The 25,162-nt window shown below is 40.1% G+C and overlaps 1 protein-coding gene across 1 annotated transcript in view; it reads right to left on the reverse strand.

The window, feature by feature from the left end:
• LOC122878376 (ankyrin repeat domain-containing protein 13C) overlaps positions 1-22,066 on the reverse strand; it is a 29,781-nt gene extending 7,715 nt beyond the window's left edge. The window contains exons 1-8 of the mRNA XM_044201110.1: positions 21,349-22,066; positions 19,194-19,235; positions 12,800-12,904; positions 6,895-6,980; positions 5,435-5,480; positions 4,279-4,345; positions 2,682-2,826; positions 842-973 (exon numbers count right to left, since the gene is read on the reverse strand). Coding sequence (XP_044057045.1) covers positions 842-973; positions 2,682-2,826; positions 4,279-4,345; positions 5,435-5,480; positions 6,895-6,980; positions 12,800-12,904; positions 19,194-19,235; positions 21,349-21,727 — 1,002 coding nt within the window. The 5' untranslated portion in view covers positions 21,728-22,066. The remainder of the gene's footprint in view (positions 1-841; positions 974-2,681; positions 2,827-4,278; positions 4,346-5,434; positions 5,481-6,894; positions 6,981-12,799; positions 12,905-19,193; positions 19,236-21,348) is intronic.
• Positions 22,067-25,162: the final 3,096 nt, after the last annotated feature.

A 25,162-nucleotide genomic window follows, 5' to 3' on the forward strand; every position in this document is an offset into this window, starting at 1 on the left:
CCTGTGGTTCCTTCCTGGGGTTATCACTAGTGCTCCTTTGATTTATTTACTGTCTTTCCTGCCTGGTATATGTATGCAGTGCAGGAAATATCATCAGGAAAGTGGACGACGTCTACAGCAATGAAGAGCAGAACTGTAGTTTCAAAACAAGAGCGATATCTCACGGGGTGAGATAACAAAAGACAGAGAAACAACATTTACAGGTCAAGCTAATAACACATAACGGCGACAGAATTTATTTGCCCAAAAAGATGGAGGAAAAAAGGGAAGAGTGTTTAGTTCAGTCCAGACCTGTCAAACTATTGCTAATTTATCTCCAATATTTTATTTTGCCGGCATTATTGCTTTCACAGTAAAGTAAAAGTAAAAAGTAAGAGTGCAGGGATCCATATCTTTCTCTTTCTGTGGCTTTTTATGAGAGCTCACCCAGAGAACTGTCAGAGCACTTCCCATACTTAATATTTGATCCCTTTTAGTTTGTCCACATTGTTTTTCACGTCAGAGAAGTTGTAAAGGGGTCAACAGTCTGGGTTCCTTTTGAGTAAACCAGCTGAAAACCATCATATATTGCAAGTGATGTTATGATACACACAAACTGTAAAATACATTCTGATATACATCTGTGTACTGACCCCTGTGTATTGTTTACCTTCCATTTCCTGCCTTCTCCAGAGAATTTATCAAATTCCCAACTTTCTGTCTGGGTCAAGCTACTAAAGATTTCCAGAAATTCCACATCCAGGTGAAACCCTGTGACCCACAGCTGACTTTGGAAACGCTGTGGTGGTGGGAGTAATGATATCATGACAACAACAACCACAATACAACAGCTAACACCAACCGTCTTGTCTTCTCTGAACAGCCAGCCAGTCTGCGCTCTGGAGAAGGTGATGGACTTGGTGGAGAGCGTGGCGGAGTACACGTCGCTGCTCATCAGAATGTCCACTTCCTCCTCGGTCTCCATCTCTGACTCCTGAACATACAGGACAGTTACACAGACACCAACACAGGCATGGATGCTCAGTATGAGGTGTAAAGCAGCAGCGTTCATTTCCATGAGGAATGCTAACATTAATAACAAGCCATTTGAACACCCTAAATAACATGGCAGTAGATGATGCATGTAAATCAGGTTTTTAACATGTGATGACAGCACAGACTGAATTTTAGTGTTGCTGCAATGTTGATATGTAGAAACTTGGATTGCAAATCAACACAGAGGAGTTTTCTGTTTTACATTACAGGTTTTTTCCCCAATAACACTACCAGTAGCACCAGGACCAGTGATTTTAGTATTTTTACAGCTAATATAATCTGTGTATATTCAAAATTTAGCAAATCATAGCTGAGCAGACGAACGTGTAGCATTTGTGTGATACTCATGTCCCACCATTACTATAAGAAAGAACTACCTGTTACTACCAGTTATAATCTTTTCCTCTGCGAGCGATGGGAACATGTCTGTTGGTTCCTTTGGTCAAGAGCAAGTTATCTCAACAAACATTTTGTATGAATATTCATTCTCCCCAGAGGCTGATTGTTAATGACATTGGTAACGTGACTTTTCATCTAGTTTCTTGGACAGTGTCTCCCACCCACTCCATGACGTGCTGGTCAAGCAAAGGAGCACCTTCAGCGGAAGACTTATCCCACCAAAAAGCACCACAGAGCGCCACAGGAAGTCATTCCTGCCTGTGGCCATCAAACTATTTAACTCCTCCCTCTAAGGGTTAGTCTGTTTGACCCTAGGTCTTGACCCTAGGTCACTAAACTGGACATTGATCATTACATCTCCGCCATAATTAATAATAATTGTGCAATATTCTGTGTACTACTCCCGTGCAATATTAGTTTTCCCATGTTAGTTTTTCTTATTTATTGTTATTGATATTATATACCTCTATTACTCTCGACAGTACATGCACCTCCGCTTTTTACTATTACTTATTACATATTTGGTGACACTGTATTTTATACTGTACTTTCATCATCAACTGGTAAACCTACTTGGTACTCGACACTTAGTTTATCTTATACTTATACCGACCTGATACTTAATTTATTTTCTGACCTGTTTTATAGTGTTTATAGTGTATCATATCGTTTTCTAGTACTTCTCCTGTGTGTACTGACGTAAAGGCTAACTACTGTAACAAAGAGTTTCCCTACGGGGATCAATAAAGTATTTCTGATTCTGATTCTGATTCACCCTATGGAACACTGCCATACCATTTACTGAAATTTTTTTTTAGCCCCACTACTGACAAAGCTGTGGGAACAGCAAAACTGTCAGTATGTTGTTGTTTTTTTTAAACCAAAAGTTCAGTAATGTGGTGGGGCTAAAACGATTAAACAATTAGTCCATTTACAGAGAATGAATGCAACTATTTTTATAATCAATTAATCGTTTGAGTCATTTTTCAAGCAAAAATAACAAACATTTACCGGTTCCAGCTTCTTAAATGCGAGCATTAGCTGCTTTTCTTTTTCTTAGCTGACAGCCAATTGAACATTTTTGAGCTTTAAACTGTTAGTTGGACAAAGCAAGATATTTGAATATGGCTGAATATGAAGTATACAATACAATTTTTGTCTATTTTCTGATATGAACATTGCAAACTTCAGGGGCTGCAAGTGAAGCTTTGGTCTTTCAGTCTCATATCAGCATGCGTCTCACACACCTCATGGTGTATCCGCTGGTAGACTTTCTGTTCGTTGTCCAGCACAACAAAAGACTCGGAGGGGATGGCATTGCCGTTGAAGATGAAACTCAGGTCACCGCGCTGACACTTCATGTCTGTGAAGTCTATCAGGGTAGTGTCGAGTCTATACATACACACACACACGCACACACACACACACGCACACACACACACACACACACACACACACACACACACACACACACACACACACACACACACACACACACACACACAGAGTAGGTTTAGTGTGGGAACTTTAGACAGATCAAAGGAGAAGACAAACAAGGAAAAGGAAACAGAGGACGACAGCAAAAGAGCTGAACCGAGTTTAACTTTGGCCACATGCAAGACTCTAGCAAACACAGTGTCAAAACTGTAAGCAGGAAAAAAAACTCTGATGGATGTCACACCTTTGCTCTCAAAGTTTAGAGACAATGTGTATGGTAATCACTGCCATGGGAGACCAACAACACATTTCAAGAATCTTTTTTTTTACTCTTTTTTTTTTTTTTTTTTTACTCAAAGTGGGTAGTCCTGGAATGAGGCATGACAGCAAAGAGAATAACTGATCTGCTTGTGAAGACCAGACACAGAGTGGTAGGTGATATGGGTAGGTATGACAGGCCTGACACACTGTAGCACCAGAATGTAAATGAACTTGCTGTGACAGTTTTTTTCTTTCACTCTCTCTGTCTCTTTCTCTCTCTGCAACTCCGGGATAATAAGAGGGCATTTTGAATACCAAATGAGACAGCCAGGAGCAGTTTCAGAGAATAATGACAAGCTCCACATCAAGGGGTATCTCATACAGAAGAGCACACAGAGACACATACACACTCTTTTATGTTCAGAGTTCATTCTTCAAACAGATTTAGAGGATATGTTATAATACCCAAATATAGAAGCATCTGCGTATGTGCTGGATAAAGGGTTGCCCTGGTTTGTTGCACATGTAACCCAGTAGCTAAAATCCATGTGTTGATGTGTGTGCATTAGCCCTAGCTGTGAGAGCTGAACCTCAAGGCTGTTGAATGCTGCCTCGTGTTAGCTTTTTGCCCACAAGGCCATGAAACACAGCAACGTGGATTCCCGCTGTAGATTCATTGTTGTGAATGCGTGTCAGCATGCGTCAGAGTGTGACTAATTTCTGCTGATGCCCTTTGTGAGTGAGCTAGGCAGCACGTTAGACACTACTGTAACTCTCCTTCAATGACGCTCTGATTTAAATGAAAAAAAAACAAAACACAGAAGTAAAAGATCTGCGCGCACAGCTCCCTCATACTGCCAGGCACTGATTTCACACTCTAGTTAACCAAACTAGGTTGAGAGGAGAAAACTGGAGGTGGAGAGAGAGGAGAACGAGGAGAGGTTATGTGCAGCACAAGATGACAGATAGATTAGTGAGCGTTGAAAGTAACTAAGATGCTTGATAAAAGGTTTTCTCAAGGGATTACTGTTTAATTTGATGTGGTTTTCATAAGGTGGTGTTACAAGGCAGCTGTAGAATTGCTTTTCTTTGTCTTCAAACATCACACATTTTATCTAAATACATTATATTTGTGACAGGACTTGCCTGATGTTGAGGCCCTGCTTGTAGATCTTACACGCATCTGAAGGCAGGATTCTGGAGAGCAAAGGCACTGCAAGATGAAAAGAGTAAGGACATGTGAAGCAACGTCTAAATTTAGAAAGCTCACTCAATAATGAAGACCACCATCGACTTTAAAGCCTCAGTAGCATATAGCTCTACAGAATAGAGGGCCATATAATGTGTAGTTCTGTAGCTAAATATTTAACAGCTCACAGTCCTCACAAGTTAAGAAACCGAAAAACAGAAACTTCACTTGCTGTTCTATCGTTGCACAAAGAGGTATTTTAACAGTCCAAAATAGTTCTGTGAAGGACTGCAGAGAAAAAAACAAGTGGCTCCTACAAATCCAGCAGAGCACCACATGTAGACTAAACAGGCCTGAAGGGCACAAAGCCAGAAATCCCTCTGACAGTCTCAGATCCACGAGACCTTGTTGGTTTAAATCAGACTCATCTCTGAGCACATAAATCTTTATAAATGTTACAAGTATCGTCACCAAATCAAAGCCTTAAGTTTTACACAATTTCCATTTACAAATACACTGTTATGCAACCAGTTTACATTTAGTTACTATCATGTGTCCATTACATAATCTTGCCCACCTTGTCAATAATTCACAAAGACACAGTGAGTACACAAAATTCAGTCCTGGCTCCCACTCTGGAGCCAGACTTGTGCCGGCTAAGCAAATGCTGCTACACCAGTGGATACATCTCATCTACTGTCACACAGTATATTTCATCTGCTTTCTGCAACCGTTTACCAGGTGAAATTATGTGTAAATTTGGTGCAACTGGAGAATAAATTCTGCTCTGGTATTAGCAGATATTCCTGACATAGTCATATAAGGAGGGACACTGACATTAGAGGATGGTGTGTCAGTTCATGTCCAGCAGGAGGAGTAATTTTCAGCCTGCAGCCACTGGTGACTCCAGCAGTCAATGTCCCTTATGGCACAGATAAACACTCACTAACCAGACAGACATTGACAGATTGCATCACATTTTCCTGTCTGTAACAAATCCTTCTGTTGGTGTTTTAGACTACACCATTACTGAGGACACTTTTCCATTTCCAGAGTGGATAATGTCTGTCAACCTCACTATCGTAAGTCAGCAGAAGGTGTTGCTTGACTCACCCCAACTTTGGAAGTCCCAGTGAAGCTCCAAGTAAAAGTCTCCAAGCTGCAAATGAACACAAAGAAATCTCAATCACAAGTAAAACTACATGAGAGGAAAAGGTATAAAAAAAAGCTATATATTTGTTGCTGGCTTTTATGTGCATGCAGCAAAATCAGTGAAAAGTGAGAAACTAGACCAATTTTACAAACAATAAACAAGACATCTTTGCAGAATAGAAATCAAAATGGTGTACCAAAGCCTTTCATCTTACATGGACCTGAGTAAATATACGCCTTTATGTCCATCCATAACAAATCACACCTGACTGACACAAATCAATACAGCCTAATTATCCTGTGAGGACAAGAACGGGATGAACTGATCTCATCAGCACCACTGGTGGTCTCAGTCTGGCATTCGGTGATGACGTCAGGCTGGCAGAAGATCATCATTTCCCAGAGCTATATAATCTCTGAGAGACGATGACGCAGAAAAATCTCATCTCTGGCATCTCTGCCTCATTATCCAGGAAGGATCACATCCTGTCACGTCAAACACAGGCTCGGCTGAGTGTCAAGCAACTTGAACAGACATCCACATCTGGCGCTTACATTAAGACTGACGGTGGAAATCCACTTAAACAAGCCTATACTTTAGTGACCTCTTTAAATGCAGTTAAAAACACACAGGGTTTTACATAGCTTGCCTCTTTTGCTCTTGTATTTGCCCATCTGCTTACTTGCTCCCTGACTCTCTTGTGGGGGCAGCGTTGCTGCACAGCTGACCTGGAAGCTAAAGTCGCTAGATGATTACGCCCACACGCCTGGCCTCCATAACTTCATGTTAGGCAGCAACAGCATTAGAGAAAGGCTCCTTGTTACTTGCTCTGAAAAGCATATATGTCTGTCTGTACATGACTAGATGTTTTCAGCGTGTGTGTATGTGTGACATCATGTCAGGCAAACAGCCACAACAGACCCTGAAGGATAATTATGGCTCTGAACAGCATGTCTATTAGTAGTTACATGTTTACAGTGAGTGAGTCTACATGCGACGTCATACCAGGCAGCCACAAAAGCACTGTGAGGTTTTATTTTGCCTTAAACAACACGACTTTATAAGGTGTGTGTGTGTGTGTGTGTGTGTCTGTGTATCCCTCCTGGCTTTGTATTTTTGTGATTACAGTAATTTGTAAATGACAAACTTGACAGATGTCTGGGAGGGATGTTTGTGTATTTGTAGGTGTGTATTTTGTATATCTGACCCTGTGTGTATGCGCTTCACTGCATGCAACGAGAGGAGAGTAGAACAGAGGAAGAATCAAGACAAGAAAAGACAAGGAAAAAAAGGGACACAAAGATGGGAGCAGAAAGAAAAGTAAGAAGATCTGATGAGCAGAAAACAGAAACAGCTACAAGAAGTCAGGAGCAGCACTGTTAGAGGGAACAGAGCAGAAAACCGAGTAAGGACTGCTCACTTCTTTCAGGGCTTTCAGCAGCTTGGGCCTCTTGTCCTCCACACTCTCCCTGGACTGTTGCTTCAGCTTCCTCAGCAGCGCTGTGACTGAAAGACACAGAAACAACAATAGAAAGAGAGATGAAGTGAGACCAAAAGCACCAACAATGAGGTAGCTTTTTGCTGCTGAAGAGCTTTTTCCACTTTCAAAATTATGAAAAAGTTTATTGGAAAAATGTTCCCATAACAGCTGGCTGTGAATTTTTTTCAAATAACCTTTTACTTTGCTGAATCTGATCCCACCACTTAACTTGCTCCAAGAAGAAGATTTTGTGATTATATTCAAAAACTAATTTCTCCACCATGTCGTTTTGGCAAACCTTCTCTACATGGCATGAAAGCCAGCTTCAACTTAATCATGATTAGTTGGCTGAGGAAAAAATATATTTTTTTAATATGGGGCTTTTTGGAAACATTTAACCTGTCTCACTTTTAGAGAGAGCTGCTCTTGTCCATAAGGAGCTTTTTTGAGAGCATCTGCCTTCTGCATGCATTGCAGTCCCTCATTTTAATGCAAAGAAGAAGGTGGTGAACACATCAGAAGACAGCAGCTGTTGTTGCTGTACTATCCCTTCATCCACCTAATAAGTCAAAATGTGACTAAAACAGAGACTAAAACCTCTTTTCAAGGTGTCAAATTAACGCTGCATTAATGTAGCACTGTACGGGAAAGTCATCTTTCAGATTTTGTGGTCCTGTGTCATTGTGAGGGTTAAGTTTGTAACAGGTGGCTTTTTAATGTACAGGAGTACATATTGCCTGTGTGAATGTACTGTAAGTCACCGCCACTATGTTAGGAACAGACTCACTATGCAAATCCTGTCAACAATGAGACATCGCTGAAGGCAAAGATCACGCAGTTTACAGTGACGATGGCTTTTGGTTCAGAGATCTGCTTACTTCCTGGGGCCAGATGGGACACTCGCGGCACCATCGCGCCAATCCCTGCACGCCGCCTGCAGGGATCAAAACGTTCCAGGACGTTCAAAGGGAATGAGCCTGGCAGATATGGAGCTGCCTGCTAATGAGCTGCTCTTTTAACCTCCTTAATGACCTGGGGGACAGACATACTCACAGTAGACTTTTAACCATGACGGGTCAGATTAACGAGCATGCACAGCTCTTTAGCCCATTGGCTGCAGGAGACTTGCTTGTTTATGCAAAAGGAAGGAAGATCCACACCCAACTAGCTGGCATTTATTTAAATGTTATTTGCTGTTTATAAGGGGAGTGGGAGCATCAGTTGCTCACTGACATAATTGTTGTGCTTTGATGAAGCCAGGAGGGGATTAAATGATGACATGATTGTGCCACTTATTAACTAATGAAAACAGTAATAGAAAAAGAAAATGTTGGTTTGTGACACCCAGACTGCCCTACATTTTAATAGGACTAAAAGCAATAGTGGACACATGGCATAATCATTAGCCTAACTAGCTCCTGTGCTCCATGTGGTGAGTAAACACAAACATGTTGTTCATATTGTCTTACTGGTGCTCCCCACGAGGCAGCACAGAGGGGGCGGAGGGCTCGATGGTAAAACAAGGCCAAATGAGAGCACAGGCATGCATGCACGCACACTGATACACATGACCACACACGCGCCAATTCACACAGACACAAGTACAGGATGAAGGTGTCTTTGTGGCCCGGCTGCCTAATGAGTCTGGACAAGGTCTGGATGGGACTCCTCCTGATCCTCGCCGCCTCTCAGCAGGAGAAGGAAAGGACTACAATCCCACCATCTGCCCACAGACCAATGCCGACTGCTTTAACACTAAACCAAACTGACTCTCCGTGCTGGCGCTAATACACCCAGATACTGATTAGGGCACTATCCTGGCATTAATGAGGTGAATGATCTCAGTAATTTCACCTCTACACATTAATGAAAAGAGACAGAGTCAGGACATGTTTGCATTTACATCACCACAAACTGCTACTGTTTAACAATTAGGATCTAACTGGACAATTGCTGCTGGCAGGTCTCCAGCAAAATGAGAACAGTCAATATTGACACAGGTACGCTGTGGAGAGTGAGGCAGGCAGGCAGCAGCAAACAGGCCAATCTGAATATAATTTCAAACATTTAAACTTACTGAGGCTTGGTCACTTAATTTTACAAGACATCTAAAAAGACTCAAAAGGGCCACATTAACTAAAGATAACACACCACATGCAGGACGGAGAGCTCTTAATGTTTAATTAAAAATGACAAGCTGCTTTCAGAAAGTATGCATAAATGTAGTTCAGGCATTATCATTTTGTTTTAATATTTTGTTTTGATATTATTTTGTGAGAGGTGTTACTGTGTTTTAAATTCAATATGATTTCACTTTGCTATGAAATCAGTATTCCGCTGTAGGTCTAATACTATAGATGTAGAGGGCTCCGGTACAGGCTAGGCACCAACATACAGTGAATTTACAATATTACAGATCTTCCAAATATTGGCTGTTTACTAGCTAAATTGGCTGTAAAAGCAGAACAACTGATTAGACATGAACAAAATCAAACCTTGGCCAGTGGGTGGTGATAATTTCCTACAGTTACGACACACCTGTCCTAAACCCAATGCTCTTCCAGGAAAAAATAAATAAGAAAATGAAATTTTGAAAATGATATCACAGCCCGTTCTTTGAAGAGACAAAAATTTAATCTATTTTCATCACTTGATCTTGTATATTTATAATATGGTCCAATGTTCTTCAAATTGAGAATAAAGCAAGAAACAATGAAAGCAAGCAAGCAGTTCCCCGTCTTCTAAACACCAGCATGACTTTGGCAGCGTTTAAATGAGCTGACAACACAGTTGTGTGAGTGGAAGGCAACTGAGGACAGAAATAGCTCTTATTGAACAAAACAAATGACAAAATCTATTTCTGAGCCACATTTTGCCTCCTTGTTAGAGTGGAAAGCCATAAGTGACAAATACATCACATCACAACAAATGTACCCATATCAGTGGAAATCAGTCACAAACATTGGCTAAAAATAACACAGCATGAGCACAGATTGTTTTTTATGAATCCCATTCAAGAAAACGTTTGCTTAGAAAAGCAATCTGACAATAACTATGGAAAGCTGCAGACCTCCAGGCCTGGACATTTGCCTTACTGTAAATCAAACAAACAAAGTTCCTAGGTCTGGCTGACACTGACTCAGCTCATACTGAATAATTGCTAGGCAGAGCTCTGCTAGGCTAAGCCTGTAAAGGACTCGACATTTATTGCGCTGAATACGCAAAACAGTCTCAGTTTCCTTCTGCACCTGGATCCAGGAGAAGCAGGTATGGTCCTGGTGAATTTGCTCTTTCCCAGAACTCCATTCAGTAGAGGTCTTTGAATCACTCTTTGTTTGGCCCCTCACCTGGTGCACATTTGCCTTATGGTGTCCAGAACCAAAGCTGCTGTTATAATGAAAAGAATAACTCCTGCCTTTTGAAAAGAGAGCATTTAGCGGGCATTCAGACCAAAGTCAGCCCTGCGTTAAAACAGTGTGGGGAGTTCCATACTTTTTACTTAAAATAAAACCCTTAGATACTCTTGCATTATTATATAATCATATAACACTGCATTACGTTTTTTGTTATGAAGTGCTATAAATTACTTTTACAACTGCTTTCTCTCAACCTGCCTAATCTTCTACATAACTTCAGTCAGAGATTTTCTGTAGTTGCCAGAATATCTTAATAATATTCAGACACCAGGCACAACCTTGCTGCATTCAGCATGTAAGAGCAATGGTGGATGGAGACTGCAGCAGCTGCAAAAGAGAATGCCCTTAACTCAAAACACAATATGCCATGTAGCTGCATTACACGGTGGTCTGTACAAGCTAGACGGTGTGAGTTAAAGTAAAATGATGTTACAGAGTTCATTAGAGGCTTCAACCAATACAGATACTTATAAACCTGGTAAGGTACGGTAAGTGGCATCAGAGTTAATTAGAGGATGCAGTCAATGGAGACAATTTAAGCTGCCTCCCTGTATGATTGCTCAGTGTTGGTGCCAAGCAGCTGCACTAATAAGCCACAACTCTTTCATTCTGACAGACTGCCGCGCTTAACATGAGTTTGAGAAAATGTAACATTATTCTGCATTTTAACTTCATTGTAGCTGTGTTGCAAATGTCTCAATGTAATATTGCAGCATCAATGCTTAGCCAGTTACCTGCAGGAATAAGGATACACACAACTTTTTTTTAACTTATCATCTTAAATATAAAGTTCCAACCCCATGTATCTGTAATACTCATAATAATCAGTTCAAAACACTTCAACACCTCAGCCTGGCTGTAGTTTTGTAGCAGTATTGTAGTGTTGTAATTCTGTTTGACACGTTCTTATTCAGTATCTCACCACTGATACAGAGCTCCACCACACAGACGGAAACCTCAGGCCTTCCTCTTCCCATGACCAGATTATCAAGAACTTTAAATAGATGATGGAAAAAATGCACCTATCAAGTAAAAATGGACTTTGAGATATCAAAAAGCTATACAGCCTTACAACAGTCTAACAGAAAAAGGGGGATAACTGACTGATGAGGTATGAATGAAGCATTTTGGGAAATATAAAACTAAAATAAACCTATAAAACTAACATGATTTCACTTACATGTCAGTGATGTTTTTGTACAAGCTCATGCTTACTAGTAATAGTGGATATATCCATTTGAAAGGAAAATATTATTCTTAATTTTCTTAAAAAACATTTTAAATCAAAGTTTGAGCCACTATGAGCTGTGGGTAGAAAATGGGCGAGGCAGGGGCTTGAGCAGCATCAGCCTATGAAGAGAGAGAGAAACACCTAATGAATTGCCTTTCATCGGAGCACAAAAGCCAGAGGGCCTTGAGGAATGTCCTCTCTCTCTGAGGAACAAAGGAGGCAGGCCGGCGTCATGGCCTCACTTGGAGGCAGCAGCGTGGAAGAATGTGCAGAGGTAACTGTTGATTTGCATCTGTTGATCAGACCTTTTCTCTCCTCGATCACTGTTTTCACACGGGAAACCCAAATTGAAACCCTAATGAAGCCACATTGCTTTCAGTAAACAATCTGGCTGACCAGCATCATCTCAGTATAGCCTCATTTCCACTTCATGGTACCAGGTACTTTTCTCAGTTTCGTTTTCCACTGGAGATAGTACCCCCTCAATGTAGGCGGGATTCTTAGCTGATCGTCATAACGCTATAACTCGCTATTGATGGTAGCTTGGCTGAAGTGCATGTCATGATGACAGAGATTTTAGATGCTGATCTTCCCCTGTCTCCTACTGTATGCATTTTGGGTAAAAAGCCTGATAATATAACCAGTCCCATGATTACACGCCTTTGGGCATTAGGTTGCCTTTCAGTTAAGAGATTGATACTTCTCAACTGGAAGGAGTGAAAGCCAGCTTGTTTCTTAAGGGAGTCATGACTGGAGGATTACCTAGATTTGCTTAACATGGAGAGAGCAGGCAGTTTACTGAAAGATTTTGATAAGGGTCTGAGTGGGCACTGGGACATTGTCAGGAGAACCTCGAGCTGAGGGTTGCATGCATATAGTTACATGCATGTATTTGTAGGGGTGTATGTACGTGTACATGGGATGTATGTATGTTTGTGAACGTATTTATATACGGATGTGGATGTATTTGAGCATATGCTCACGTTGCCTCTACATTCAAAATTCAAATATAATTAAAAAAATTGTAACTATAAAAAAAAAGAAAAGAAAAAAAGATGGTAGCTTGGCTATTTAAAAATGGTGAGTTTGTGTAGGATGTACCATGCAGTGGAAATGAGGCATATGTAGCAGTGGTGGTTTCAAGGTCGGTTTCAGTGCATCACCAAACAGTGCCAGTCAGCCAGTCACAGATACTTACTCATTTGTCGGTCTCCGTAGCTGATGGCCTCAGCAAGTGGGCTCCATCCCTGAGCGTTTTTCACCTTCACTGGTGCATTGTGGGCCAGCAGCAGGTGGGCACACTCTGTAAGAGGGACAGGAAGACGGTCAGATAGGTAGATAATTACTCAAATTATAACAACTTCATTTAAATGATTAGTAGATTAGATGAGTTTTACTAGTAGCATCAGAATTAAGACAAACAAGATACACAACATATACAGTATGCAAACAAAAGACCAGCAGCACACACAACATCTTTACATAAATATGTGCCTTCCAAACAAGACTCAGTAGGTGCTCCCATAACAAAGGTCTGTTTGGTTTTAGTCTAGATTTTTTGGAATAATCACAGGTTTGCTCAGGGGTGGAGGGTTGGAGGGAGGCTTATTCGGAGTTAAGATACCTGGAATATAGTTGCAGTCAACTTATGTGTGCTTTAAACAAACAGGTAACCAGTGAAGCAACATCTGAAGTGGCTTTTTTCTCTGAAATGCTGGCTGCTGGAGATACTTTTTAATTCAGGCAAAAACAAGAGAGGTAATAAAAATTCTAAATGCAGCCCAATTATTTTTGACAACAGCAAAACAAGACTCGGCACCTAATCATCAAAAGCTGTCTCAGAGACGACTCCTAGGTAACCAGGAAGCTTGGTTTTCTTTTAACTAGAGAGAAAAAAATACACAGGACATGCATGTTTAAAAACAAAAGATTTACTTTATCCTGACAGGACTTTAATAAGTGGAGACTAAGACTAACATCCCACATTTGGGCTGCTTCTTGCCATCACCTTTGATGTTGCTATGGTGACATACACATTTAAAACAAGCCCAAGAAACTAATATTAACTCCGTGGCAACACCGTGCCCAGTTCTCAGTTTGTGTTTAAGAGAGGAACCAAACAAAAATTAAGTCCAGGACACTTTTACTAGCTTTACTTTTTTTATGTGCTGTCTGTACCTGCACAAATGATCTGATCACACTTTTACCACTTTGCAGTAAATTTTGATAAAAAATGTTGACTGACCACTACAAACATGTGTGACATGGACAGAAGACGTATCCTGTAGCATCAAATCAATGATATAAAAATATTCCTGGTTTTATAGAGGGACAGATGGTGTGTAGGATTGAGTTGACAGCTGATCCATTCACCAAAGAGCCATAAGGGACCTACAGTTACACAAGCCTCAGCATCCTACTGTAGAGAATATAATGCTTTAAAATGAGGAAGGATTCTCAGGGATAAAAGGTCAAACTTCACAAAAAGACATCCACTGGTACTGTGCAGAGTAACCCTCAGAGCTGTGCTTGTATTCCAACAATGGGAAAACGGCCAAAGAGCATCATCCCTTTTCTATGGCAAGATCAGCAGTAAGTGCAGCACAGAATCCCTTCCCTCCCTGGCAGCCTGTCAACAAACTACAGCAAGACAAAAATGAGGCCTGTTGTTCCGGCTCAGCTGTCAGCTTTGTCGTGACATCATTCATTATAATGTTGCCGTCTGTGCAGCTCTGTCTCAGCACTGGGCAGAAGCAGTCACAGTCCTGTGAGCAGCAAACCACTCACATGCAAAGCAGAGGCTAACTGCTAACAGTCTGCTGTTGAGAGGATATGTGCTGTGGGGCAGGAAATTGGACTTTATTACAGCTGTTTGGCCAGCCTTTTCAATAATTGTTGACAAAAGCCGCAGAGATGCTCTCAATACAGCCTCTTTCATTGCAAACCTTTGAGTCAACGCTATTAGTCATGCAAACAAATTCAAACTGGTTACTGCCCTCATGTTCAGACTTGTTTCTCTGCTAAACATCAGTATGAATACTATTAAAAAACCTGCCTCAAGTGGCATACTCACAAAACCAACCTGGTGTCAAGAACCAGATATAATAATTTATGCTCTCTTTTCAAAAGGCAAAACACGTAGCAACATTGTCACATAATCTAAAATACCATATCACCCCTCTGATCTACATACTCACTACTGTTTTATTAATGAGAAAGAGGCCAGGGTCTCATACATTCTTTATGACAAAGAGGAACAGCCTACATTTTGAAACTCTTCCTAATTAAACACATTATCCACACATCAAAGAGGAACGCAGCTATAGAGTGTAGTTACAGAGAAATAAAAAGGCGTGTTGTGACAGCACCCAAAGCATTTAGGCTAAATTCTTTACAGAAACAATTATAAGCAACACCATTGCTCTAATGTACAGCTTTGCTTCAAGGTGGAAGCGTGGCAAAGAAAATATAAATTAACAAAGACAGGCCGATGGGAAGTCATTGTGTTCACACCAGGGGAGCAGCTGAGGTTCAAAGACGTGGCTCATGACTAGTCTGAATTCGTTTTCTTCTTTAAATTTCTGCCCGATTCTGCTGGACGCGATCTGCATGTTAAGTGCTGAATATTGTCCAAATGGTCACCACTTCAGAAAGATTGACTAATATCAGCCATATTGCATGCTTTGATTAAATAAAGAAGCTGTGTTGACACCAGAAAGGGTGGATGTAACTGCAAAGTGCCTCACAAAGAGCCTTATTTCAGCAAACAAAAAAAGCAAACCTCTGTGTTTATGCATTAGTCCGATCCGTGCCTGGGCTCGGAGACGGAGCAGCTAATAACATGTTATTAGCTGCTCCGTCTCCGAGCCCAGGTTGATGTTGAGAAAATACTGGCGGCCAAGTGCTCGAGTGCTTGCTTTCTGATGTAAGCCTTGCATTCCCTCAGGCCTTTGACCTATTATGACTTAGTAAAGATTCCAATTTTAAGTAGCAGAGCTATTATTTAAGGGCTGCAACTAACAATTAATTAATTTATTGATTAATCTGCAGATTCATTTCTAGATTAATCATTTTGTCAGAAAATGGTGACATTCATTACGTGTTTTGTCCGACCAACAAAAATATTCAGTTTATTAACTATATATGGCAAAGAAAAGCTGCAAATTGTAGGAGGCGTAGGAGTTAGGGCGCCAACTAGGAACCGCAACGTCCCTGGTTCACGTCCACTTGGGAACCTGTGTTGCATGTCATTCCCTATCTTTCACTCCCTTTATTTCCTGACATCTCTCTACTGCCAGCTAACCAAAAAAGGCATGTTCCCCCCAAATAATCATTTAAAAAAGCTGTTTTCCGTCTTTCGACTAATCGATTAATTGACTCTTTTCAGCTCTATATCATCTAATGCAGTTAAAATATAATGTAATATAAATATGGTTATTTTGAATTGGGGTGTCTTTGCATTGTCCTTGTAGGAAGCTGGGAAAGTATAATCAAACAACTGCAGGTCATTAATTTGAATCAAATCAAAAAGAGCTGCCTGGATTCATTAACATGCCTATAACTCATTAGCAAGGGTTTGCTGTCCGACTCGATCCGATACGCAGCCATGGAAGTATTGATAAAAGGAAGTCTCCCTGTGGGTTTCTGGGTTGACTGCATGTGCAGCAGCTGTACGGAGGTCCTGCTCGAGTCACGTACAACTCTAACAGAGGAATGAAGGAGGTAGAGCAGGATGGGGAAATAAAGTGCTAATCTAATGCTTCACTATGTGCATTGGCTACAGACGCCGCACTTGTCAATATGCTCTGTGAGCTGTTAAAACCCCCACCATCACCACCCATTGGGATCCAGGCTGAGTACATCTATAAAATGGCTTTTTCGCTCACTTCCTCGCCATCGACCACTCACTGCACCGAATCAAACAGGAATTGAAGAACCACATTGTCACAGTCTCTGAGGCAAATCTGACGCTCCCCAAACCAATGTTATGTTTTTTCTCCAGACAAAATTATGTAATAATGTACATAATGAAACTCAAGTCTCCTCTCGATTTAAGGGCCCACTCTTTTTTTAGTGACGACCTGATAAAATGAGCCTATGTGCCATTTCAGAGGAAGACTAACCCTCCTAGACTCGCACATTGGCTCCAAACACTCACTTGTTTGTTATCTTGTATCTCTAAAATCAATTTGAAATATACTGTGATTTTATCTCTGTGGGAATACATATCACAACCACTGGACAAAAGGAAACTGCCTTTATCTTCTACCTCTGACCGCGGTGTCATCTTAAAACTGTGTGTGAAATTCAGTATTTAGTGTACTTCAGGTTTCAATTTCCAGAGAGTTTCATTTCCATAGAATGTGTTCAGGACACATTGCAAATCAGATAGTGACATGAAAAGTATTTATTGAACAGAAATATCTGCCTTTGCACATTCATTCACATCATTGATTTAGGAGTTGTTTTTATTTTTACTCATTTGGTTTATCCACTTTTCCTCAACTTGACATGTCGTCTTCTACCTCTGTTATGGTTTTCCTACATTCCTAGAGCTGAAACGACTAGTCAACTCATTGATTAGTTGATTAAAAAGGGCAACTATTTTGATAATCGATTTATCATTCAAGTCATTTTTAAAACCAAAAATGCCAAAACATCTCTGGTTACAGCTTCTCCATTATGGAAATGTACTGCGTTTGCTTGTTTTATATGTAAGTTGTATGCATTTGGGTTGTGGAGTGTTGGTCAGACAAAACAAAACATTTTGAAAACGTCAGCTTGAGCTACGAGAAATTCTAATGGGTATTATTCAGTATTTTAAAACATTTTATATACTGACCGATTAATAGAAAAAATAATAGGCAGATTAATCGATGATGAAAAAACTGTCTCTTAAATAGAAGCAGAGACAGCATAATACATTTTCTGATAAAGGACAAAAGAAGTGTGAATAAAGAATTATGCCTTGATGTGCTGTGCCCAGTTGTTATAATTATAAGAGAGCTGGTGAACTCACAAGAAAAAAGTAGATGTGCACACTGCTGTGCAGATGTTTCTTTTTGGACAAATGTTAATTTAGCCTTGCACCTATAGTCATATGCATATAACAATACTCCTTTTTCAGTATTTCATTCATTAACAATGGCAGAGCCACAAATATGAACTGAATTATGCTCGATTTTTGGCTGTTAGTGACAAAAATGGTCTTTCTTCTTCTTCCACGAGGTCTATTTCACCTGTACAACAGTTAAAACTCAAATTTAAGGGACTATAGACATGCATCACTGTCATTACTAGTCTGGTAAATAATAAGCACACACACACTCAGCTATACACAAAGAGAGCCTTGTCCTCTCCATCCCAACAGACCAGCCACACCCAGACTATGATCTCATGCTGTATCCTTCAGCCTGTCTGGCCTCTAGCATCCCTGGAGGACAGGGTAGCAGCTCAGGCAAGAGATAGGCAAGCTCATTAGCACAATCAATTCCATAGCGTCCCATCCGCCACTACACTCACACTACACGGCACTCCGCTGGCTGTCATTCCAGCGACAGGAATTGAACTTTGTGAATGTGAAATCAATTGAAACCCCATGCTCCAATGACAGACACTAAGCAAATGGGAACCTGCAGTACGAGTAACCCTATGCTTGAATTGTTCACTGAGAGCCTGCTGCTGCAAAAAAAAAGGGGGATTCATTTTTCAATAGCATGTTCTAAAGTCTCCTTGTGGAATTAAATGTAAGTATCGCCTCACAGAGGGGCAGTGCGTTAATATTTCATGCACATGCTTTCAGTCAGGCCAGTGCAATTCAGCTAAAAACAAAATCATGTAAAGGTTTCTACAAAGCCTTGAAACATCATGGCACATTCATCATATAAGCCAAACTGACTATTCCAGGACATGTGACATAACCAGAAACCATCTGTGTGAAACACGCCAACAATCTGCATCATTTTGAACCATTTTTCACAGCTGAGTCAAACCCTACTAAAAACTAGATAATAACTAAGTGACCTATTCAGCGTAAGAGACGCCAGCAGAAAACTAATAACGGCACACTAAGCAAATATTATGGACATTGAAAATGACATCTCTTATCCCAACTAATTATCCCCTTTGCCAGCTTCAAACTATTAGTCTTTGAGCCAGCAGTGCAACACCAATCAGAACAAGAGACTTTAGCCACTGAGAGGATCCTATTTCTTGCAGTGTCATCATTATCTAATCCCCACTGATTAAATATGTTCTAATATTCTCTATAAATGTATTAAATAGAAGATAAGACATGTCCATAAGAAAGGAAGAAAATAGTTTTCTTGCTTAATCCCGTTTTTGACCGGGTGACAATCCATAAACATAATCTCTTTATTCATGCATGAGGATCTTGTCGTCTGGGATTTGTGTGGTGATCTGTGACAAATGTCTGCTGGTGCTTAGCCAGTCAAATGCACACACAAACACAGGAAAAGAAACAAACACACAAATAAACACGACATACAGACCCGCAGAGAGATTAATTTAGAAAAACCACAGAGAGAGACAAAAATAAACTTCTTGGAGGTGCGTCATTAAACATTACTCACCTTTGTGCCCCATCATGACAGCGAGATGCAACGGTGTGTTTCCTGAAGAAGAGAAAAAAACCCCAGAATTTGTCAGCTGCTCTTTGATAATCAGAATAAGAGGCGAGAGTCTGTGACAAGCACTGTGCCTCTAGGGCTGTCACACTCAGGGTGAATTAAATGTTTAAATTGGGAGGCAGATTCCACTAAATTCCAAATGATATGCTAAGTATATGCCTATTGTGTGTTCTCCTACCATGACAGGCAGTATTATAGTCTATTAACCTACTGCAACCCCAAAATAAGCTGCATTTAACTGACAGGGACATGGCTTGTTAACAGACATAGAGTAAACTCTGAATGGTAAGAAATTCATTCAGGGAAAATAACATTTACGGTCAGCTGTGGAGAAGCACAGGTTTTCTTCCCAGGATGTGAAATGTGCCTCATAAGCACTGGAAAATCCCTCCAGAGGAAGCCAAACTGCCCCGTCAGCTCCTTCAGGCTTCTCTTCCAGGAGAAGAGCGGTGGGCAAGCATCCAGAGTAAAGAGGGCCTGCCTTGTAGGAGCCCTGATGTTGTGATAAACTGCATAGGTAGGGCAGTGGCACGACTGAAGTCATTTTCTGGGCACACAAAGATGTTACAGGCCTGTGGTTACAGACACCAACAACCACGTCTCCAGTTCAAGTGTCCTTGGGTAAGACAGAACATCTACCTGCTCAGCTGCTGTAAAAGGCGCTGAAAAGATCAGTTCACCTGAATCGCAGTTCAGTTTCTTCTGCTGAAGTTTTTAGATATCCGTCTCTGAGATGTTTGCTGCCAACCCAATTCAATGGAGGTAAATGGAATTGTATTTGCATTACTCAAAGCATTGAAAAGTTTACATTTTAAAAACTCAGCAATGTGCCGTTCCAAAAAAAGTGTCAAGTAATCAATTACACAAGTCATCAATTTTGATAATAAATGAACTGTTTTAAGTCAATCATCAAGCAAAAACTGCCAAAAATAAATGGTTCCATCTTCTCAAATGTCAGGACATATTCTCTGAGATGTTACAGACATCGATTAATCAATAAAATAATAACTGTCAGATTAATCAGTAATAAAAATAATTGTTAGTTGCACCCCTATTACACTGGACAACCTTAAAACACTGGAGCATAATACAATAATCTCTGAATGGTTTGATACAACTACTGGTAATGTTTTTTGTGATGTGGATGAAATGACCAATCAATAATCACATAATTTAACATCATTATAACCATTAACTGCAAATTATACTTGCTATGCATGTGGCCAATGAATAGAACGAATAAAAAAGCGTTATTTCTTTGTTCTTATCCTAATGGCATTGTGTGACAGTCGGGCTTCGGACTGTATCCAGTGGAAACTGATGTGTGAGTGAACACACAAACTGCTGCCACGGAGCCATACAAACCCTCAACAAGACGGGCGAAAGCTTTGAAAGAAATACAGGCTCAAGTTCCAAAACAGAGGCAAATGCCCTGTGCGACACCTTGTTGCATCTCACCATGTCAGAGCTCTAATTTGAAGACAGACCACATTCCAGCGCTGACAGTGAGCACTAGTAACAAGCCATCGTTTGTCTAGGCACATGAACCGGAACAAAACCATCTTGTCCCTTTGTCAGTTCATGGAGGGTTTTATTGGAAATTTTGGGGTTATCTGAGCGGACTTTGCCCTGCAGAAGAGGTGCTATCAGTCTCCCAAAGTCTTGCAAATATTCCCTAAATACATTGGACTCTTGGGTATGGACAGATTTCTATTAAGCATTTAACCAAAGATTGCTTATCTGAGAAGGTTTTTGTGACTAGTTCTGATTAATTAGAAATTTCAGTGCTGTAGGCTTGGGGAGGCATTAAAGCTTCTGATAAAATCAATCTTTCTTACACAATTTTTTTGTTCCGTTAACTTGAAGACACTGGATTTGAAGACATTGTAGGGTATTGGAATCAAACTATTCCTCATTTTGGGAATCAGTTATCCAGGCCTTGGTAGGGAGAAGCCTCGCCTACTTCCAGTGCTGCTGGAGACTGATGGCCTATCAGCTAACTAAAACAAAGCTTCACTGGACCTTGGAATTGGTGGATCGTGATGGGTTTTGGGGATCCTGCCTTCAGGGCTACGAGATAAGCAGCTGGTAGACTCACCATGGACGTCTTTCTGGGCGATATTCTGCGTCCGTATGAGCGAAGACAGGCGTCGGACATCTCCTTTAAACACACATTCATGCACCGGAAAGTCCTGCCCGGTTTGGATAATGGGGTTTTTGTTGTTGTCATCGATGACATCCGATGTTGACAGTGTGTTGGTGTTAGCATTAATCTGCGACTGTTGGTTCTGCTGCTGCTGTGTGGATGAAGACTTGATTAACTTGTGATTACTGAAGATTTTACTCGCTCTGCTCTTGTTGTTCGTCTTGGAGGCGGTGAACGTCCCGGTTGCAGCCTCCTCGTCCGGCTCCAGTAAATCCTCGTCCTTGCTCGGCCTCTGGTCCTTGCGCAGGGAGCGGATCTTCTCTCCGGTCATTTTCTAAACAGTCGACGCTAACGGAGCAGAGGGTGTCGTCGCTGACGATGACCCTCCCGGCGAACTGATGCGATCCGCCAGTTGGGAGTCTTCACGCAAACACTGTAAATTGCACAACATGAAAACACTTAACCCTCCACCGGACAGGCAAAAACGGCCGTTTGTTCTAAGACGAACAAGTAGCAGCTCCCGTTCACCGGTTTACTATGAAAACAAACAGTTCGCTCTCCTCCTAACGTCCAAAACTGTCGTTAGTTGCTGCACAGCATAAGCGGCTCCAGTTGACTAGTACGGAAGATTCGTATGTCTTCCGCCTCGTAATATCGCGAGAGTTCAGGAAGGTTACTAACGGTCACTAGCTAATACTTATTTCTTCAATACATTTCTATCCAATACACGACACACAGTGGTGGAAAGTAACGAAGTATATTTACTCAAGGACTGTACTTAACTACAACTATAGTTACTATAGTAGTAACTTGCTATAGTTGCTATAGTAACGATAGCACTTTTCTTAACAATGTTACAAAGTGCTTTACAACAAGGAAATAAAACCAGACAAGGCAGATAAAATGAGAATAAGTCCAAAGAACATGAGCAAGGAGGAAGTAAAAACAATAGAATGAATAAGTTCAAATAAATACGAATATGTAGTAAAAACAATAAAGGACATATCAAACATTTCCAAAAGCTTTCACAAAGAGAAAGGTTTTAAGAAGAGATTCAAAAGAGGCTAGAGACTTCGTGTGTCTAAGTTCAGTAGGTAAAGAGTTTGTTAGTGCGGGGGCTCTAATAGCTTAAACCCTTTGTCACAAACTGAGACCTGGGAGTATCCATCCAACCATCCAACAGTATAGAAAAACAGATCAAACTAGCTCCACTTCAACCAGCTACGACATTAAAATTCTGCTTCAAAAATAATAATACATTTGGTCCCTTTCAGGGTGCAATAATGTAACACTCTGAAAGGGGCCATTCTGCATAATGAATACTTTTACTTGTCACAATCAGCTTTATTGGCCAAGTATGTGTGCACAAACAAGGAATTTGAATCCAGTTTTTTGTTGCTGTCAAACTTACACACAGTTCCAAGAACAATTTTCAGGAAGATAGATAGAAATATAGACACAGCTAAAAACAAGGACAACAAAGCTGAACAAAGATAGGTCAAATAAACATGTAATTGTACTCTACATACAGTAGGTGAAAATAATCCTTTTACATGTTTCTGATAATACTTCTGTACTTTTCAGTCAAATTCTGAATGCAGTTATTTTACTTTACTTTGTGGTATTGCAACTTTTATTTAAATGAAGGATCTGAATACTTCTTCCACTACTGACTGTTTATAGACAGGCTATGGGTAGACAATGGTGGAAGAAGTATTACTACAGTAAAAGTACATAAGTATCATCAATAAAATATACTTAAAACTAAAAGTACTTGTTATGCAGAAAATGCATCTGTGAGTTTTATATATCACATTATTGAATTGTTAATACTAATGCATTAATGTGTAAGTAGCATTTCAGTGTTTAACTGGTTGGAGTGCAGCTTATTTTAACTATTTCATATACTGAGGTGAGGGTTTTTATTCTTATCATTCACTTAAATGAAATGAATATCACGCTGTAAAAATACTCCATTACCAGTAAAATTCCTGGATTTATGACAAAACTTAAAAGTACAAGTACAGTACAAGTATTATTATCAAAATGTACTTAAAGTATCAAAATGTGAATTCCAGTTATACAATAAATGTGGTGGAGTAAAAAGTAGAATAAATCCCTCTGAAAGTAGAAGTGCAAAGTAGCATAAAATGACAATACTAAAGTAAAGTACTTAAAAACTACATCTAAGTACACTACTTGAGTAAATGTACTTAGCTACTTTCAACTACTGTTATCAGTATACTGTATACTTTATTGTACTGTACCGGACTACTAGTACTATTACTTCAACTACAACTAACAATCTTAAAGTCTTGTGGATTCAAACCCTATTAGAAGACGCCTACTGATGTGAATATCTTTTCTCTCAGACATTCACTTTTAAGAGCAGAACGTACAATACATTGCACCAGCGCCTGAGGAAAATATGAGAAAGAAGGATAAAAGTTATAAAATTGATCATAAGTGACACCAGCAGCAGCCCCAGACACACAGATGGTTAATTATTTCCAGTCCTCTTGTTGACTTCAGTGTATAGTCAGACAACATAAATAAACATTATGGCCTTCTAATATCCTCCAGTTTATCATTTTGTTCTCAATTAAACTTATATGTAATAAAACATCTCCATTCATTATATATTATATTATATATATTATGTAACTACAACTATAAAGTATATATTGTTTTTCTTCTGCTTATTATTATATCTTAATCAATGCATGCTTAATCTAGCACCATTGTACAGTGCACAATATTATGTACTTGCACAACAAATGCACAGTGCATTACTGTGGATCATTGTAGGCTGTATATTCAGTATTAGGCTTGAAGCAGGCCCCTGTTTTTATTTCACCCTCTATACAAACTTTTACTTTGGTTGATTGTTGATTATTTATGGATTTTGTATTTGTTTTCTTACCCACATCACTGAATGATCTCTTCTTATCTGTTTCATGATTTATGTGGTTTGGCTTTGCTATCTATCTGTTTATCAGTTCAATATGCTTTATTGGCGTGTAACAAAGACAATATTGCCAAAGCATAAAGTAATAATGAGAATAAAAAGAAAAAGGTACAATTCATAAAATCAAGAAACTTATTATTTTTTATTTATCTATCTTGGTTGTATTTTTCAGGGACACACTGTAGGACGGACTCAGTGACACCTGTAGTACTCAAACCAGTTACGTTTTAACTGGAGCATCAACCTGGTGAAGCAGACCAGACTTGTGGTGATATCACTGGGTCAGTGCAGAGCACTTCCCCCCCCTATGGCTCGAGAATGGAAACACAGCTACAGGTATCTGCTGTGAGTGCCACGAGGAACACAAATGCACGGCATTCAATGTATCATTTCACAACTACATCTGCTATGGTGTTAGTTTATATAGAAATAATGTGAATTACAAGGAAGTCTAGATGCTGCTCCTTCTTTTTAGTTAATTGGACTTTACAGAGCTACATTTATTATAATTTTAACATTGTTTTCACGGCGTTTCTAAAAAAAAATCTGAGTGCTAAATTCAGTAGAACCAAACCGGTTAAGTAAATCTGTAATACAATGAGACAAAAACTGTAAAAAGGTGTAACCTCCCTGACTCAAGTTATAGCAAACGTTACATCAGTGCGCACACAACACACACACACACACACACACACACACACACACACACACACACACACACACGACGAACGCAAACAACGTGCATGGTCACATGAGTGGGACGCCCCTGCTGAACAACCAATCAGTGCTTCCGCGTGT

Source organism: Siniperca chuatsi, linkage group LG6, assembly GCF_020085105.1.
Source record: "Siniperca chuatsi isolate FFG_IHB_CAS linkage group LG6, ASM2008510v1, whole genome shotgun sequence".
Lineage (NCBI taxonomy): Eukaryota > Metazoa > Chordata > Actinopteri > Centrarchiformes > Sinipercidae > Siniperca > Siniperca chuatsi.